Below are 17,347 nucleotides of genomic sequence, written 5' to 3'. Positions count from 1 at the left end.
ATATAAAAGACAGAAGGCTGGTAGGACCAGTTTCTTTTTTCTTTTTTTTTTTTAATTTAATTTTAAAGGTGATGTACAGAGGAGTTACACTTACATAAGGCAGTAATTACATTTCCCCTTCCCTTATTTTCTCCCACTTTTCTACCCCCTCCCCCCTCCCCCCACCTCCCACCCTCCCAAGAGGATCAGTTTCAAGAAGGATACAGTAGCACAAACACCAAGTAGTAGGCTGTAACATCTTAGGGAGATGTTTGGCTGGTTGAGGATGATATTAGAGCTACAGTATGAGTCCCTTCCCCAGTACCATATAATACTGATAGATTACCTTAAAATATCTTTTAAGATTAAAAAAATTGTTATTATTAAGGTGATGAGTGGTGGGGGGGGTGGTTTACTGTTTCATAAGCCAGGTAATGACTATATTTCTTTTTGGACAGTGTACCTCTTCCTAGATTGTCTTCCAAGCCAGAAAGATGATTATGCATTTAGGTTAGAGTCTTAAGGCAAATAGTAGAAGCACTGTAAAGGAAGGGAACTTCTATGAAGTCAGCTGCTTCCTCTCTGACACACCATTTCTAGTACTATGGACTTGCTAATAGTTGCAAGTGGGTATCTTGTAGTAAGCAGAAATCACTCATAAACTAGGCAACAGAGCTCTAAAGTATCAAAAGAGTTTATACAGAGTTTAGAAAATCAACATTGTGAAAGTTGTCTATAAAATAATAAATAGAAGATTGTAACCTAGGGACGCAAGCTGAAGACTTAAAACTGCCATTATTGGGACAGGAAGTGTGACCTAGTAGTAGAGTGCCTGCCTAGCATGCATGAAGCCCTGAGTTTGATTCTCTAGTACCACATACACAGAAAAAGCCGAAAATGGTGCTGTGGCTCAAGTGGTAGAGCCCTGAGTTCAAGTCCCAAGACTGACCCCCCCCAAAAGTCATTATTGTTTTTCATTGATTCTCTAGTACCACATACACAGAAAAAGCCGAAAATGGTGCTGTGGCTCAAGTGGTAGAGCCCTGAGTTCAAGTCCCAAGACTGACACCCTCCCCCCCAAAAGTCATTATTGTTTTTCAAAGAGCTAAGGAAATGATGCATTTTAAAGATCTAATAAGAGGTCTTTAAAATGAAGGTTTTATGGATGATACAAAGAGGATAATGGACTCATTCAAAAACAAATATAAGTAAGCTGAAAAATTGTGCTGAATATAATGTCTGAAAAGAAGATAGAACCCATAAAACTATAGGCTCTAATCTCTGTTAAAAGCAATACATAGTGCTGCACTAGCTCACGCCTGTAATCCTAGCTACTCAGGAGGCTGAGATGAGATTTGAAGATCAAGGTTCAAAGCCATCCGGTGTAGCCTTGAGCTGAAGAGCTCAGGGACAGCACCCAGGCCTAGTTCACACCCTGTGACCCACCAAAAAAAAAAAAAAAAAAAAAGGCAGTAAGAGTGAACTAAAAATGGGGTGGAGAGAAATAGCCAAAGAACTAATAGAAAATTCCTAAGGATAAAAATCAGTTATTCTCATATAAAAGATTTATGTTAAAGACTGTTTTATTGTATTTTATTGTTGGGATAATTTATAGAGGGGTTACAGTTTCATTTGTCAGCCAGTGGGTATATTACTTCTCGAACATTGATATCTCTTCTCATGTTTTTTTTTTGGTGGGTCATGGGGCTTGAACTTGGCCTGGGTGTTGTCCCTGAGCTCATCAACTCAAGGCAACTAACTGCCCTACCCTTGAGCCAAGCCCCATATCCCATTTTCTAGAGGTTGATTAGAGATAAGAGGCTCAGGTTCTTTTGTGCCTGGGCTGGCTTTGAACCTTGATCCTCAGGTCTCAGCCTCCTTAGTAGTTAGGATTACAGGTATGAGCCACCGAGCTGGCTCCTTCTCATGTTTTGTCTTCCTTTCCTTCCCCACTCTTCTGGATATTCTTTTCATTCTTCCTTGTTTCTCTTTTTGCTTATTGGTACTGTTTCTTTTGTTCCTATTCTTGGATTTTTTTTTTTTTTTGGAATGTACCAGTCCTGGAGCTTGAGCTCATGGTTTGAGCACTGTCCTTGGACACATTTGCTTAAGACTAGCGCTCTGCCACTTGAGCCACAGCACTTCTTCTGGCTTTTTTTGAGTATGTGGTACCAAGGAATCAAACTCAGGGCTTCATGCATGCTAAGTAAGTATTCTACCACGAGGCTACACTCCTGGCTCACTCTTGTATTTTTTAAATTTTATTCTATTTTTTTTTTTTTGCCAGTCCTGGGGCTTGAACTCAGAGCCTAAGCACCGTCCTTGGGCTTTCCTCAAGGGTAGAGCTCTACCACTTGAGCCACAGCACTACTTCTGGCTTTTTCTTTGTATGTGGTACTGAGGAATCGAACCCGGGTCTTCATGCATGCTAGGCAAGCACTAGGCCAAACTCCTGGCCCCTTCACTCTTGTATTCTTATAGGACAGTTTTCCAACAATCATACGTCCCCACTCCTAGATCTCTTCATATCAGTTTTAACTGCTAGTTTTTTTTTTTTTCTTGTCTTGTCTTTTCTTTTTTTTTTGCCAGTCCTGGGCTTGAACTTAGGGCCTGGGCACTGTCCTTGGGTTTTTCTCAAGGCTAGCACTCTACCACTTGAGCCACAGCTTTTTTCTGTATGTGTGGTACTGAGGAATCAAACCCAGGACTTCATGCATGTTAGACAAGCAGTCTACCACTAGGTCACACTCTTGGCCTCTGCTAATTCATTTAATGTGCCCTATCTTCTATAAATCATTAGCAATATTTACTAATAGTACTAGTAAATGATTATTGGATACATATATATGCAGAGAATAATTGTAATCATTTTATATGCATACTATCAACTATTACAGAATTCCTCTGGCTTAACTATTATAATTTCTGTTTTACATATGGGACAGATGAGGCAGAGGTTTCATGATTTTTGAGAGAATAAGCTAAAATTCAAAACAGGCACTTGATTCTACACCTCCTATTTCAGTAATTATTAACTCTGACATTAGCCATAAGGATGAAAGTAGTATCAGGCCGGGAGTTTGGCCTAGTTGTAGAGTGCTTGCCTAGCATGCATGAAGACCCAGGTTCAATTCCTCAGTACCACATACTTAAAAAAAACTGGAAGTGGTGCTGTGTTCAAGTGTTAGAGTGCTAGCCTTGAGTAAAATGAGGAGACAGTGCTCAGGCCCTGAGTTCAAGCCCCAAGACTGGCAAAAAAAATGAAAGTGGTATTATAATTATGAGAATTATGAAGTCAAACAATGAAATTGCTAGTATTTATTGGTGGGTTACAAGATGTTAAATGGAGTAGTAATTGTTTTATGAGCATTAATTGTATCTTTACATCAACCTTTAGGATTATTTTCATTTTACAAATGAGAATACTAAAGCAGAGAATCTAATTAAGGCCACATGACCAGCAAATGTCAAAACTAAATTGAATTCCTAGGCCAGATTAGATATTGTTACCTGTTTACCTGTTTGTCCATCTCTCAACCTCTTAGACTGAGACTACAATAAAAAAAAATAAAAAGCATATAATTTCATTATTCTTCTGACACATAGCAGATTTTCAGGATAATATGTTAAACCCAGTTTTGATGAGAAAACATATATTCTTGGCCTTTTATGAAACACCATAGATACTTGAATCTTCCTGTAAGCTGTTAGAAATACCAAGATTTGATGCTTGATGTTTAGAACCTTTTTTTTTTTTTTTTTTTTTTTTTTTTGCCAGTCCTGGGACTTATTCTCAGGGCCTGAATGTTGTCTTTGGGCTTTCTCAAAGCTAGAGCTCTACCACTTGAGCCACAGCACCATTTCTTGTCTATTACATGTATATGTGGTACTGAGGAATCAAACCTGGGTCTTTGTACATACCAGGCAAGCACTGTAAAGCACTTTATCACTAGGCCAAACTCCCAGCTAAGAACTTTTTTTTCCCCCAGTCAGTCATGGGGCTTGAACTCTGGCCCTGGGCATTGTCCCTGAGCATTTGAGCTTAGCTAGCGCTCTACCACTCGAGCCATAGCACCACTTCTGGTTTTCCAGTGGTAAATTGGAGATAAGAGTCTCACAGACTTTCATGTCCAAGCTGTCTTTGAACTGAGATCCTTACATCTCAGCCTCCTGTGTAGCTAGGATTACAGGTATGAGCCACTAACGCCCAGCTAACGTTTAGAACTTTTGAAGTAGGAAATGGTGGTATGGCTCAAGAGGTAAGGTGATAGTCTTGAGCTCAAGAGCTCAGAAACAATGCCTAGGCCCAGAGTTAAAGTCCCATGACTGACAAGAAAAAAAAAATTGTACTAAAAGTAGTCTGTGCTAAACTGAAAAAAGTTTTAAGAATTACTTAAAGTTGCTTCAAATAAATATGTTAAGCAATTGAAGAAACCAGAATTGGATAGTTATTCTTTTTTTTTTTTTTTCCATTCTTGGGCCTTGAACTCAGGGCCTGAGCACTGTCCTTGGGCTTTATCAAGGCTAGAGCTCTATCACTTGAGCCACAGCACCACTTCTGGCCTTTTCTGTGTCTGTGGTATTGAGAAATTGAACCCATGTCTTTGTGCATGCTAGGCAAGCACTCCACCACTAGGCCAAACTCCTGGCCAAATGGATAATTATTTTTTATTCAGTTTTTTCTATATATTTAATGATTAAATCTCTTTATTTTATGCTTGAAGCCATATCCAGAAGACCCAGCAGTTTATAAACCACTCTCCCAGGAAGAATTGCAAAGGATAAAGAATGAGAAAAAACAGAAACAAAATGAGAGAAAACAAAAAATCTCAGAAAATCGCAAACATTTGGCTAGTGTACGTGTTGTGCAAAAAAACCTCGTCTTTGTTGTAGGTCTATCTCAGCGTCTAGCAGACCCAGAGGTAAGTCTTTTCTGTTTTTGTTGTCAGCTTAACGTTTTTTGTTTGTCTTATTTGAAAGTTATAATTGATCCTACTCAACTGTAGACTTTCTCTGAAGGTACTAAGTTTTGACAGAAAGTAAGAGATGACTTTTTATTAATTACTAACATACCAATGACCAGTTATGATCTTAGTTATTCCTTAATCTTTCTTGGCCTCCATTTCTTCAGTTGTAAATAAAACTAAGGAATTGAGCTAAATATCTGTGTTGGTACTCATAGTCTACAGTCTACTTTGTCCTTAAAGATTACATGTGCGGTGAGTACTCAGTTTCCTTTCTTTCCCATAGTTTTGTATGGAGCTTTGTAAGGATTATTTGAACCCACTAGAGGTCTGGATATTGGAAATAAATTAGTAAGCCAGATACAGACCCTACTCTTCCTAGCAATGAAGTCAGAATTCAGGTACTTACTTACATATGTGCTGAGCATTATACAAAGAGAAGTACACAGTAGGGTACTTGGCTAGTATAGAAATTCACAAAAAAGTCTCCCTGTGGAAAGGATGACTAAGGTAGGCTTGAAGCATGAATCAGTGTTAGTAGACCTCAAACATTTGAGCTCTGTGTGGTAGCTTGAGAGAATATTTAATTTGAGGTAATAAAAAATTTCAGAGAGCCGGCCACAGTGGCTCATGCCTGTAATCCTAGCTACTCAGGAGGCTGAGATCTCAGGATCGAAGTTCAAAAGCCAGCCCCGGCACTGAAGTCCCTGAGACTTATCTCCAGTTAATCAGCAGAAAACCAGAAGTAGTGCTATGGCTCAAGGAGCAGGGCACTAGCTATGAGCTGAAATGTTCAGGGACAGCACCCAGGCCCAGGTCAAAAAAATTTTTTTTTCAAAGACACAATTGTTTGTTTTACAAATGAAAAACGGAGGTGCAAAGAAGTTGTGATTTGTCCATGGTCATAGAATGTTTATTCTAATGTTGATGTGTTCATTCATTCTTAATTTATCCATCAAGCTCCCATCTGATCACCAAGGTTTTATATTTTTCCATAATGTGTAGTAGGCATAATTTTTAACAGCATTACTTTATATTCTATATTAATGTTTAATAAATATCTATTGCATATACATTATATAGAATATGATATGTGGTAATGTATATAGTGTGCTCTGTCTCTTCCATAGACCCTTTATTTACTTGAATATTATTTTAAGTTGTTTAGGCAGAATCTGTAGTGTTTGAGTTAATATGGAAAGTTTAAATCTTTTAATTTTCCTTGCCTAGGCAGCTTGTTCCACAACAAATGTTTCAAGAAACATTTGCCAGGTACTATGTATAACATTTGAGCATACACTGATAGGACTTCCTTAATTATACAAGTAACAGTACAGTATGAAAAATGCTGTGTGCTGTGCAAGCACAGGATCTCATTAGACCTTGCAGAGAAGGTATCTTTGGGGTAAAATGCTTTGAGCACAGGAACTATGCAGATGCTTCTGGAAGAGAAGGACCTCCATCTGCAATCTCATTTGTTTGACTGGAAGATTAGAGTGCAGTGATGAGAGATAAGGTTGGTAAGGTAAGTGGTAATGATCACAAAGGGCTAATAATGATAAGGAGTTTATACTTTATTCTTAGGTTACTCAACTATACAGAAAGATGTGGCTAGATTTGTGCTTTGGAAATACTGTCTTGACAACAGTGTGGGCATAAGCTCATGTTGTTATGAAGATGTTATACCCACATGTTTGTCAGGAAGTATTCCCATAAATCAATGGTCTTCAACATTGTCAGATTCCTTAGTCACATTAAAATAAACTAGTATTTCTTTTTTTTTTTTTGCCAGTTGTGGGGCTCGAACTCAGGGCCTTGGACTTTTCTCAAGGCTAGAGCTCTACCCTTGAGGCACAGCACCATTCCAGCTTTTTTCTATGTATGTAATGCCAAGGAATCGAACCCAGTTCTTCATGCATGCTAGGCAGGCACTCTACCACTAGGCCAAACTCCTGGCTAAACTAATATGTTTAACAATCCTTTACTTCCATAAAATGAAATCATAGCAGTATAATCTATTTTCATATATAAATTGAAAAAATACACATCAAAGGGAAATAAAAACTTCCTCAAATGATTGTTTTGTAAACAGTGCATCTCAGTACTTGGAAAATACTTTCTGTATAATATAGAATTTGTTTACAGGTTCATTTACTTGTAAATAGGCTTTTTAGCTTTATGCTTATAGGTCATTCAAAAATTGCAGGCCGTAACTGCATTTCAGGGTTAGCTTGAACTTTATAAATATCCCATATTCTTATCTGATGAATGCTATTACTATTCTGAAATTACTTAATCTCTCCTAGTGAAAATTTCTACAAATTTTCAGAATTTCCCCTTCAGTACTTTCTTCACTGATAACTGCTACTCTAAATTGACATGTGATATGAGATGCTGATGCAAGATGACCTAGTCTTTGGAATAGGCATTTTAGCTGTGAAGCTTACTATTGAATTAGTATACATACTCTTGGAATAGCAAATGTAGTTCCAAATTCCACTTGCCAAAAAAACCTTTTTATCTGTTCTCTTCCTTACCCCTGAGCCCTGAAACTTGGCTGTAAGCAACCTGAGTGTCATAATATTACTTAGTTTTGCTATCCTATCCCTTAAGAGAATAAAATAAAAAAATATTGGATACCAGTGTAATCACTTCACCTTTTAACTCATCAGAATTGTCTATGGTAAGCACAATAACCAATACTTACAAGAGTCCTTTCTATTTAATTAAGTTAATGAGTGTTAATTAATGACATATAAGTACGGGCTTGCTATATGGAGAGAACAGTAGATCACTGTAGAACAGTAGGCCTACAAGTAGGAAAAAAAACCAATTTAATATTAAGTTATTTGCAAATTGTGGAAAACTTTTTTTTTTTTTTGCTAGTCCTGGGGCTGAACTCAGGACTCTACCACTTGAGCCAATAGTACCACTTCCAGCTTTTTCTGTGTATGTGGTACTGAGGAATTGAACCCCAGTCTTCGTGCATGCTAGGCAAGCAATCTACCACTAACTAGGCCAAACTTTCCGCTCTTGGAAAACTTTTTTTTTTTTGGTTGGTCATGGGACTTGAACTCTGGACCTGGGTGCTGTCCCTGAGCTCTTCAGCTCAAGGCTACTGCCTTACTCCTTGAGCCACAGCCCTACTTCCAGTTTTCTGGTGGTTAATTGGAGATGAGAGTCTGAGGTACTTTAGTGCTGGGGCTGGCTTTGACCCGTGATCCTGAGATCTCAGCCTCCTGAGTAGCTAATATTACAGGCACCGTGGAAAACATTTTTGTATCAAATTAATACTAGTTAAATTAGCCAAGGTTATGTGAATATAAGGAAAGCTAAGAGAATGCATACATAATCACAAAATTAATTGAAGTGAGGTAAGTATAAAGACCAGTAACTACCAAGAAATAGCTTGGTAATAAAGAAAGGGTATAAAAGTGTGATTTTCAAATGTAATTTGCTAGCCTAAGTGGAGATGAGAAAGACAATTAGAAATAGTAAAATTTATTGACATAGGAAACTATATGTACAATGTAAATCATAAAGTATAAGGAGACAGTTGTCATTATAAATTTCAAATATGACAACTGTCTCCTTATACTTTATGAGTAAAAATCTGTGTCTTCCCTCCCTTCTTCCTTCCTCATGTCTCTGCCTTCCTTCTTTCTTCCTCCCCTCTGCCGATCTTTGCCCTTGAATATAACTTTGATTATTGTTGAGAATTATTTTTATAATAATTTTTATAAATGAATAAACTCCATTTATTAATGAAGTACAGTTAAGATTTTTGTTTTGTGTTGGATAATACTATTAAGTTAACATCCCATAAGTTGTTGATGTAAATATTAGAGCACAGTAGATAACACTTAAACTTAGCCTCAGTTTCTATTCAGTGAAGAGCTCAAAAGAGTTTTTAGTCTCATTTTAGGTTTTCTGTAGGTTAGTTAGGGTAATTTCAATTAATAGTTACGCCCATTAGAAACTTCAAAAATTATTTTCCTCTCAATAACAAGGGATAGTTAATGTCCCCATTATACGGATAAAGTTGATCAGAGTGGGGACAGTTTATGCCTTATTTCTTCTTCTTTTATAGGTTTTAAAACGACCAGAATATTTTGGGAAGTTTGGTAAAATACATAAAGTTGTCATCAATAATAGCACATCATATGCAGGCTCACAGGTAACTAATTATAGGGATTTTTACCTTTCCTCCCTGTGGTCTGGGCTTGACCTAGGCTGTTCAGAAGGAAAATCAGCTTTCTGGATTAGAAAGCTTGAAGGTCAAGAATTTGTGCAGTATAGAGACCTCTGTTGGTGGGCTGGGGAATTTTTAGCATTTATTTGATCCTTCTAGGGCTTTATAATAAATTGATAGAATAAAAGGGAAATAGTAAACCAAAACTTCATTGATGGGATAAAGAGGTGGGGGACTTAAGCCTATTATCAGGCAAGTCCATAATAGTGATTTATAGTTACTAGTATTTTTAGTGGTTGAAACGTTAATAGAATATCTTTATTGTACTGATATAGCAGAAAACTTTTAAGATTGCATTTATGTTCAAGAGAACATAATTTGATGTCTTTAAATCTTATTTTAAAATTAAATTTAAAATTCTTGTAATGTTAATGAGCCTGTCAAATGACTATTTAAGAAAATTATAATTCACTTAAAGTCAGATAAAGTTCAAATATGATTGTATTAAATAAGCTAGTACTTTAAAACAATGAAGTATTATTAATATTTCCTAACTAGTTATGTTGCAATATATATTTTTGTATATATATATGTACACTTTTTTTTTGATGCTTACTTTGAAACTAATAACAATGGGATGGGATTTTTTTCACTAGGGTCCAAGTGCCAGTGCTTACGTAACCTATATACGGTCAGAAGATGCTCTCAGGGCCATACAGTGTGTCAACAATGTGGTGGTAGATGGCAGAACACTTAAGGTAATATAGTCCTCCTGAGCTTTCTTTTAAGGGGGAACAAATAATCTGTAGAGAATAGCACAACATTTATATATTATATCTATTGAAGACAGTTTGAAGATTGTGTTTTAGGCACCCATACTAGCCTGTGATAGTTAATTTGTTTATTGCTGACTTATGTAGGGTGCTGTTTCATTTACTAAGTAGGAATAAACATATTAGGGGATGATCCCTTAAAATCCTGTATTTTTGTGTTTATTTTGCAAAAAGTAGAACCATTCTTCATCAGAAATAGATGGAAAAATTCTCTTTTTCACAGTTGAATATTTGAACTTCAGACATAAGTTTGAATGAAGCAACGCTTTATGTAAATGGAAAGGATGGAATAATTAGAAAAAGAATTTTCCTTCTTTAGTGCTTAATCACTTACAATAAGAACAAGGGTCTTTGTTTGTTTTGTTTTTTGTCTCTTTTGTAGTATAAAGAAAAAGAAGATCTAGTATTCAGTTTTGGAGCCCATAGACTGAAATGTATTTGTAAGCCTTTTTATAATGTCAGACCAGTAATAAATCGGTTTCTCATTTTTCTCAGTCTTACTTGCTGTGTCATTTTAGGTGTCCCATTTTGGATGAAATAAGAGCACTAAACATGCCAGTTCTCATAATTTCAGTTCATATTCTGAGTTATCTTTCCTCCTCCTCTTTCCTTGTAGGCATCTCTAGGTACAACAAAATACTGCAGTTACTTCTTAAAGAATATGCAGTGTCCAAAACCTGACTGCATGTATCTACATGAATTGGGGGATGAAGCAGCCAGCTTTACAAAAGAAGAAATGCAGGTAGTAAAGTCACATGAATTATGAACTTTGCACAAAAGGGAGTACTACTACTTATGCTAAAAATACAAAAGCAAAACCTAGGAATTTAAATTTTTTTAAACTGGTATTACTTTAAAGTAGCACTTTCCAAAGTTTCATAAACTGCCAGTTCTTCAGGATGTTACAGTAAAAATGTGCCTGTGAACAATAAAAATACTAGATTAATGGAGATAGTCTATTTGTTGAAGGACTTCTCAAGAGGCTTTAATATGCTAATACGTGTCCAAAGTGGGATGTACTGCTAATACAGCCATTACTTAGTTGATCAAAGAAAACACTTTGGAAAATTCTACTTTAAGGGCAATGTCAGTAAAATAAAGGCCAAGTGGGATATTGTCATTAATTGCTTCATTGGTTCCCCTCCCCCCCCAATCTCTTTATAGGATATTCTAGATCATGATATTCTGTCCAGTGTTTCTGATAACCTAACATTTTGTAAAGTGATTTTTCCCTTGAAAGTGTCCACTGAGTCCATATCTGAATTAAAGGCATAATATCTTATGTTCTTTTTTTACATTTCCTCTTCTCCTGTCTCCTTTCAATTTGTAGTATAAACATGCTTTTACAAGTAAAAATGTTGACCATTCGGCATATTAAATGAGGATTATACCAAAGCACAATGCTGCAGTTCCCTATTGTAGATGAGGACTTCAGATTGTTGCTGTGGACTTTTACAGGAATACTTCTCATTTAGAAGGTGGGGGGCATTCATTGCTACCTTTCATTCTCCAGGTTAAACTAGAGAAAGTCTGGTAGGAGCTTCTTTAAAGGCAGATTATTAAATAATGTGAAGTATTACCTTTTTTGTCAATATTAATACAGAGTAAATCCCATTGTAATAAGTAGATTGGAGTTTCTTGGCAGTATTGTCTTTGTGATTTAAAAGCCAAATATGAATCAGTTATTTAACAGGGATAGATGAAGTACTGTATCTTATTTTTTTCAATAAGTGCTATTAAATGTTTTAATTTGCTTTTTTAAATGAAATATTCTTGAATGAAATCTAAATAATAGAACCATTTCAAACTGAAGTTTTAACTAGTGAAAGGTTTACTTTACGCATATATATATTGTGGCAATGAAAATTTCTGTCAGAATTTCCAAGTCTAGTTGATCTCATTTAGAGTATTATTGAGCAGTAAAAGAAAAACATTTGGACAGTCAGTCTCTTCAAACTTACTTGCAATGGGATTTCAGCTGTCTTTTGTGAACTGCCCCTGTAGAGTCATTCAAATATCAGACTAAGCTCTTTGTTACTATGAAGCTATATTTCATCAACTATTGACCGCAGAAAGAATTTCTGTGCTTTTCATGTTTTAAAGATGAAAACTCCCATCTTACTGTATTTTTTTTCTTAAAGTATTATACTCTATTTTTCCCTCTGAATTTAAAAAGTATTTTCAAATGGAGTTTCCTTGTTAAAACACTCTTCAGTTTTTAGGGATTAAATTTGAACCAATTAAAAAAATTAAATCTTTCCTTGTATTACTACATAATTCTTAATTAAGTACCTTAGGATTTGTGCATAGCTCTAGATGAAAGAGCAATACACAGGGAACAGCACACAGGGAACAATGCATTGTGCAGTGTACATGAAACAGTTGTACTCAGTTAAGTGGTACTGCTATCACAGATTTTTATTATTATTTCCTTTTGTTTTATTATGTTATTTTTTTGTTTTTATCCCATAAAGTATCCTTAAATCATAATTTTAAAATAGTTAATATCCCTGAAGGTAAGTAAAATATCCTTCCAATCATGATACACATGTAAATAATACAAAAGTTACTGAAAGTAATTTCCCGTAACAGTTATGATATTGCCTTGTGATGTACACAACTATAGTTACCCAACTATATAAAACACAGGTTTTTCATGGTGTGTGGAGAATAGGTGTCAGTATACTTTTCTGTAATGGACAGACCACATAGTAAATATTTGAGGGTTTCTGAGCTATGAGGTTCCTGTTACAAAAATTCCACATCTCTTTTAGCACTTCATTCTACCTTTTTTTTTGCCAGTCCTGGGGCTTGAACTCAGAGCCTAGGGATTATCTTTGGGCTTTCTTAAGGCTAGTGCTCTCACACTTGAGCCACAGTATCACTTCCAGCTTTTTCTGTGGTACAGAGGAATTGAACTCAGGGTTTTCAAGCACATTATCACTAGGCCATTCTCCCAGAACCTTCATTCCACCTTTGTAGCTGGAAAGCAACTGCAGACAGCATTTAAGTGAATGATCATAACTGTGTTCCAGTAAAATTTCATTAACAAAAACCAGCTGTAAGTTGACCCTTGATCCACAGCTTAAAAACGTATTAGATTTTTGTTTGTGATAAAGGAAAAGGAAGGAATAAAAACAAATAAATGAACCTCTTCCCTCTTACTACTGGTGTTTGAGCTTGTGCCTCCCACTAGCTTGGTTTTCTTGCTTCACAGCTGATGTTCTACCGCTTCTGGCCCAGCTTTTTGCTCATTAATTGGAAATGGAGTCTTTCAAACTTGTCTGCCTGGCTGACTTCAAACCAAGGTCCTTCAGGTCTTAGCCTTCTGAGTAGCTAGGACTACAGGAGTAAGGCACTGGTGTTTTGACTTAGGGCCAATATAATGAAGAATATGTAAAACATTAATCTGTATACTGTCTTTTTTTTCATCTTGTCTGAGCCTGGACTCAAATTTGATATCTGGCACTTTTGCTCATTGGCTCATGCTCTTATCATCTGAACTATATCTCCAACCCCTATAGTTAACAGTTTTAGCCTCTAAATAAAATAAGAAATACATTGATAAATTTTGGGTGATCTTCAGAAAACTTTATAATGACTTGTTGGAAAATGTAATTCTATGAAAGACTTGGTAACAGTTTTAAAATTGACATGTTTGTTGAGCTAGGGAAATTGATTGCTCTATAAGCTTTTTTATATATTTATAGACGTTGATAAGGCCAGATGTTGGTGGTTCATGCTTGTAATCCTAGCTGCTCAGAAGATTGAGATCGAGAATCAAGGTTTGAAGCCAATCTGGGCAGAAAAGTCCTTAAGTCTCTGATTTCCATTTAATAAACAAAAACTGGAAGTGGAACTTTGATTCAAGTGGTAGAGTGCGATCCTTGGGTGAAAAAGCCAAGTACTGGAACAAAACAAAACAAAAAAGTTGATAAAATGCCTTAATTTATGCAATATTGATTATGTAGTTTTGTTGGAATGACTGGGTTCTTTTGGCCATACTGAGATTTAAACTCAGCTCAGGTTCTTAAGCTTTCTAGACAGGTGCTCTGTCAATTGTGCCACACTCTTAGCTGCAGGATTAATTTTTATTGATCTTAAAGGTTTTGTTTTGTTTTTGTTTGTTTTGCTAGTCCTGGGGCTTGAACTAAGGGTCTGGGCACTGTCCCTGAGCCTCTCCATGCTCAAGGCTAGCACTCTACCACTTGAACCACAGCACCACTTCTGGTTTTTCTATGTATGTGGTATTGAGGAATCGAATCCATGGCTTCATGCATGCTAGGAAAGCACTCTACCACTAGGCCACACTCTTAGCCCAATCTTGACGTTTTATAACATCACCTAGTAGGTTTCTTTGATTTCATGAAAACAAAACAACTTAATGCTTAGGATATTTTAAGAAATAATTCAGAAGATACTCAGTATTTTTGTTAGACATTTTGTGAAGCCCACTGCAGTTTTAATGTCTTCTTTCATTAGGCGGGTAAACACCAAGAATATGAACAGAAGCTACTTCAAGAATTATATAAGTTAAATCCTAATTTTCTTCAATTATCTACGGGTTCAGTTGATAAGAATAAGAATAAAGTGACACCACTGCAGAGGTATGATACGTAAGTACTGATACTAATACAGTCAGACATCAGACATCTTTTTGCCATGTCAGTCTGTCATTTTTTTTGGTGTTGTTGTTCTTTGTCTCTCTTTTTTTTTTTTTTTTTTTTTTTTTTGCGGGTCCTAGGGCCTGAACTCTGGGCCTGGGCACTGTCCCTGAGCTTCTTTTGCTCAAGGGTAGTCTAGAATTCTACCACTTCACAGTGTTACTTCAGAATTTTTCTGAGTAGTTGATTGAAGATAAGAGTCTGATAGACTTTCCTACCCAGGCTAGCTTCGAACCAGATCCTCAGATCTCAGCTTACTGAGTAGCTAGGAGTACAGGCGTAGCCACCAGCTCCTGGCTCTGTTCTTTGTTTTCTTTGTCTCTTTTAGGCAAATTCCTCCTTACCACAATTTCTGGGTTCAAATATTTGCTGCTTGCTTCTTCCTGGTAACACCAGACAATCTGTTTAACCCTGTCTAGTGGTATTGGGACTTGAACTCAAGGTTTCACATTTGCTAGGAGGCATTCTCTACCACTTGAATCATCATGCCTTATGCTCAAGATCAGCTTCTTGATGACTTCACCTCACAATGATTTTCCCAAGGAACACACTCATTGTTGAAAAGAAATCAAGAGGCTAGGCATAATGATATATGGGTTTGAGACCACTCTGAGATTCGTAGAAAGATTCTGGCCAGCCCAGCTTTATGGTGAAACTCTGTCACCAAAAACAAAAGAGAAGAAAAAGAGAAATCAGGGGCCGGGAGTTTGGCCTAGTGGAAGAGTACTTGCCTAGCATGCACAAAGATCTGGGTTTGATTCCTCCATACCACATGCAGAGAAAAAAGCCAGAAGTGTTTCTATGGCTCAAGTAGAACTCTGGCCTTGAGAAAACCCAAGGATGGTGCTCTGGCCTGAGCCCAAGCCCATCCTGGCAAAGGAAAAAAAGAGAGATTGAGAAATCATAAGGTAGGGGGTTCCTCAGCTAGCTTTCTTCTGATCTGAGGTTAAAAAAATTTTGTTTTGAAACTAGGAGTAAGAATTGAGTATACGAATATTCAAGGTTATCTAGTCCTAGCTTTGTATTTTGTGAATAAACAGAGTATGCTATACTCAAAATCTTATTTTTAAATTGTCTTCCATCCTCCATTTTCAGCACAGTTTTGGGTGGATGATGATATATGTCAGTGTTTAAATAAGTTCATGATCTTTAAAACTTTAATATTCTGATATGATGCACTTCATATCTTAGATTGAATTTAGTTATGACCTATCAGAAAATCAATTAAATGAGTATAAATTTTTGAAATTTTATTCTATGCTATTGTTTAAGTTTAATATTTGGTGTCTTTGTTTTCTTTTTAAGTAAAAATTCTTGTAAAATTAAACTTGTTTAAGTGATATATTAATTCCTAGCTGTTAAATATTAGAGTCTCATGTTTAGTACTAAGTAATGTGGGAGCCATTTTTCAGAAGTGACAGGTAAAACTTGCCTGGATAACATTGTCAGAGTCTACTTCAAAAACATATTCTGTATTTTGATAGTTGAGTTCCTATTTATTCCCTTTATAATGAGATTATTTAAATGTTAGATTATTTCTATTTAAATACCTATTTTATACCTAGGTATGTATATGTGGGGTGTGTGTGTGTGTGTGTGCACGCGCGTGTGCGCGCGTACATAGAACTATGTAAAGAATCTACAAAGGAAGACTTAAATTACTCTTTACTAAGTTATGTGAGATTTGTTTCTGTCAAGGATAGGAATAGAAGCCAAATCCAAACAAATCTTTTTGGATGGACAAACAATCATTTCTATTCATCATTTTAATTTACCCTTTTCTATCCTTGTGTTTTCATGAGTGATCTCTGTTATTTCCCATATTATTGCTTTCCATTTCTTCATGCTGAGAAGAAATAGGTTATTGTAGTAAATATTTATTTCAGATATATCAGCTCTTATATACTGTCATTCTAGTAAAGCCATATTCTGAGTTTGTAGTTTCAAGACATTTGATAACAGAACTTTCAGAATTTAGATTATCTTCTTGAGATAATAACATTTGTTGTATTTTGAATGTACAGTATTATTTTTATCAAACATAATGTGAAAAATTTCTGAAAGCAAGTAGAAGAAAGGGAATACCATGTGAGATCTTAGTACATAGCAATTTTTACTTAATATGATTTGTATCTTTTCCTTTCAGTGTATATTTCCTGTGTTTTTTTCCCTGTGAATGCATATATGTCATTATATATAAATTACTTTGATTTGTTACATTTGAAAACAAACACATTATTATGACTTATCCTATGTCATGAAACCATAATTTTTAGGGCTATATGATATTGTAATTCAGTATTTTACAGTTATATATTATATACGTAATACTCATTTGTATACATTTGATAAAATCTTTATTGAGCCAGTCTTCTGTGTGTCTATGTCATATAATTTCACTTTGGTGATATTATTTATAACACAATTCTGAACATCTTTTCATATGAAGGTTTTGACTACAGTTAAAAAATAATTTTATTGTTATTAAAGTGTGCACAGGGTCTACTATTTCATAAGTAAGGTAATGAGTACATTTCTCTTTTGCACAATGTTATACTTTACTTTCCCAGTTTCCCCATCCTATTTCTGCCCACAAACTACCTAGATCATTTAACACATAGAGTATACTGAATAGCATGATAACATTTACTTTACCCTACCTCTCTCCCTTTGTATACCCCCCCCCCCCCCATTTACCCTCCAGAAAGGGGAGGG

The 17,347-nt window shown here is 35.8% G+C and overlaps 1 protein-coding gene across 6 annotated transcripts in view; it reads left to right on the top strand.

Moving 5' to 3' along the window:
• Cnot4 (CCR4-NOT transcription complex subunit 4) overlaps window positions 1-17,347 on the top strand; it is a 101,682-nt gene that overhangs the window by 47,928 nt on the left and 36,407 nt on the right. For 3 of the 6 annotated variants that reach the window (XM_090333359.1, XM_090333357.1, XM_090333361.1), the window contains exons 3-7: window positions 4,704-4,901; window positions 9,034-9,120; window positions 9,792-9,893; window positions 10,585-10,710; window positions 14,451-14,575. In XM_090333359.1, the coding sequence (XP_090189485.1) occupies window positions 4,704-4,901; window positions 9,034-9,120; window positions 9,792-9,893; window positions 10,585-10,710; window positions 14,451-14,575 (638 nt within the window). Of the gene's footprint in view, window positions 1-4,703; window positions 4,902-9,033; window positions 9,121-9,791; window positions 9,894-10,584; window positions 10,711-14,450; window positions 14,585-17,347 lie in introns of all 6 variants that reach the window. The other 3 variants (XM_090333358.1, XM_090333356.1, XM_090333360.1) reach the window with 1 other exon arrangement.

Source organism: Megascapheus bottae, chromosome 5 (genome assembly GCF_031878675.1).
Source record: "Megascapheus bottae isolate mThoBot1 chromosome 5, mThoBot2.hap1, whole genome shotgun sequence".
Lineage (NCBI taxonomy): Eukaryota > Metazoa > Chordata > Mammalia > Rodentia > Geomyidae > Megascapheus > Megascapheus bottae.
The sequence above is the reverse complement of the archived record's forward strand: the minus strand, read 5'-3'. Positions and strand labels throughout refer to the sequence as shown.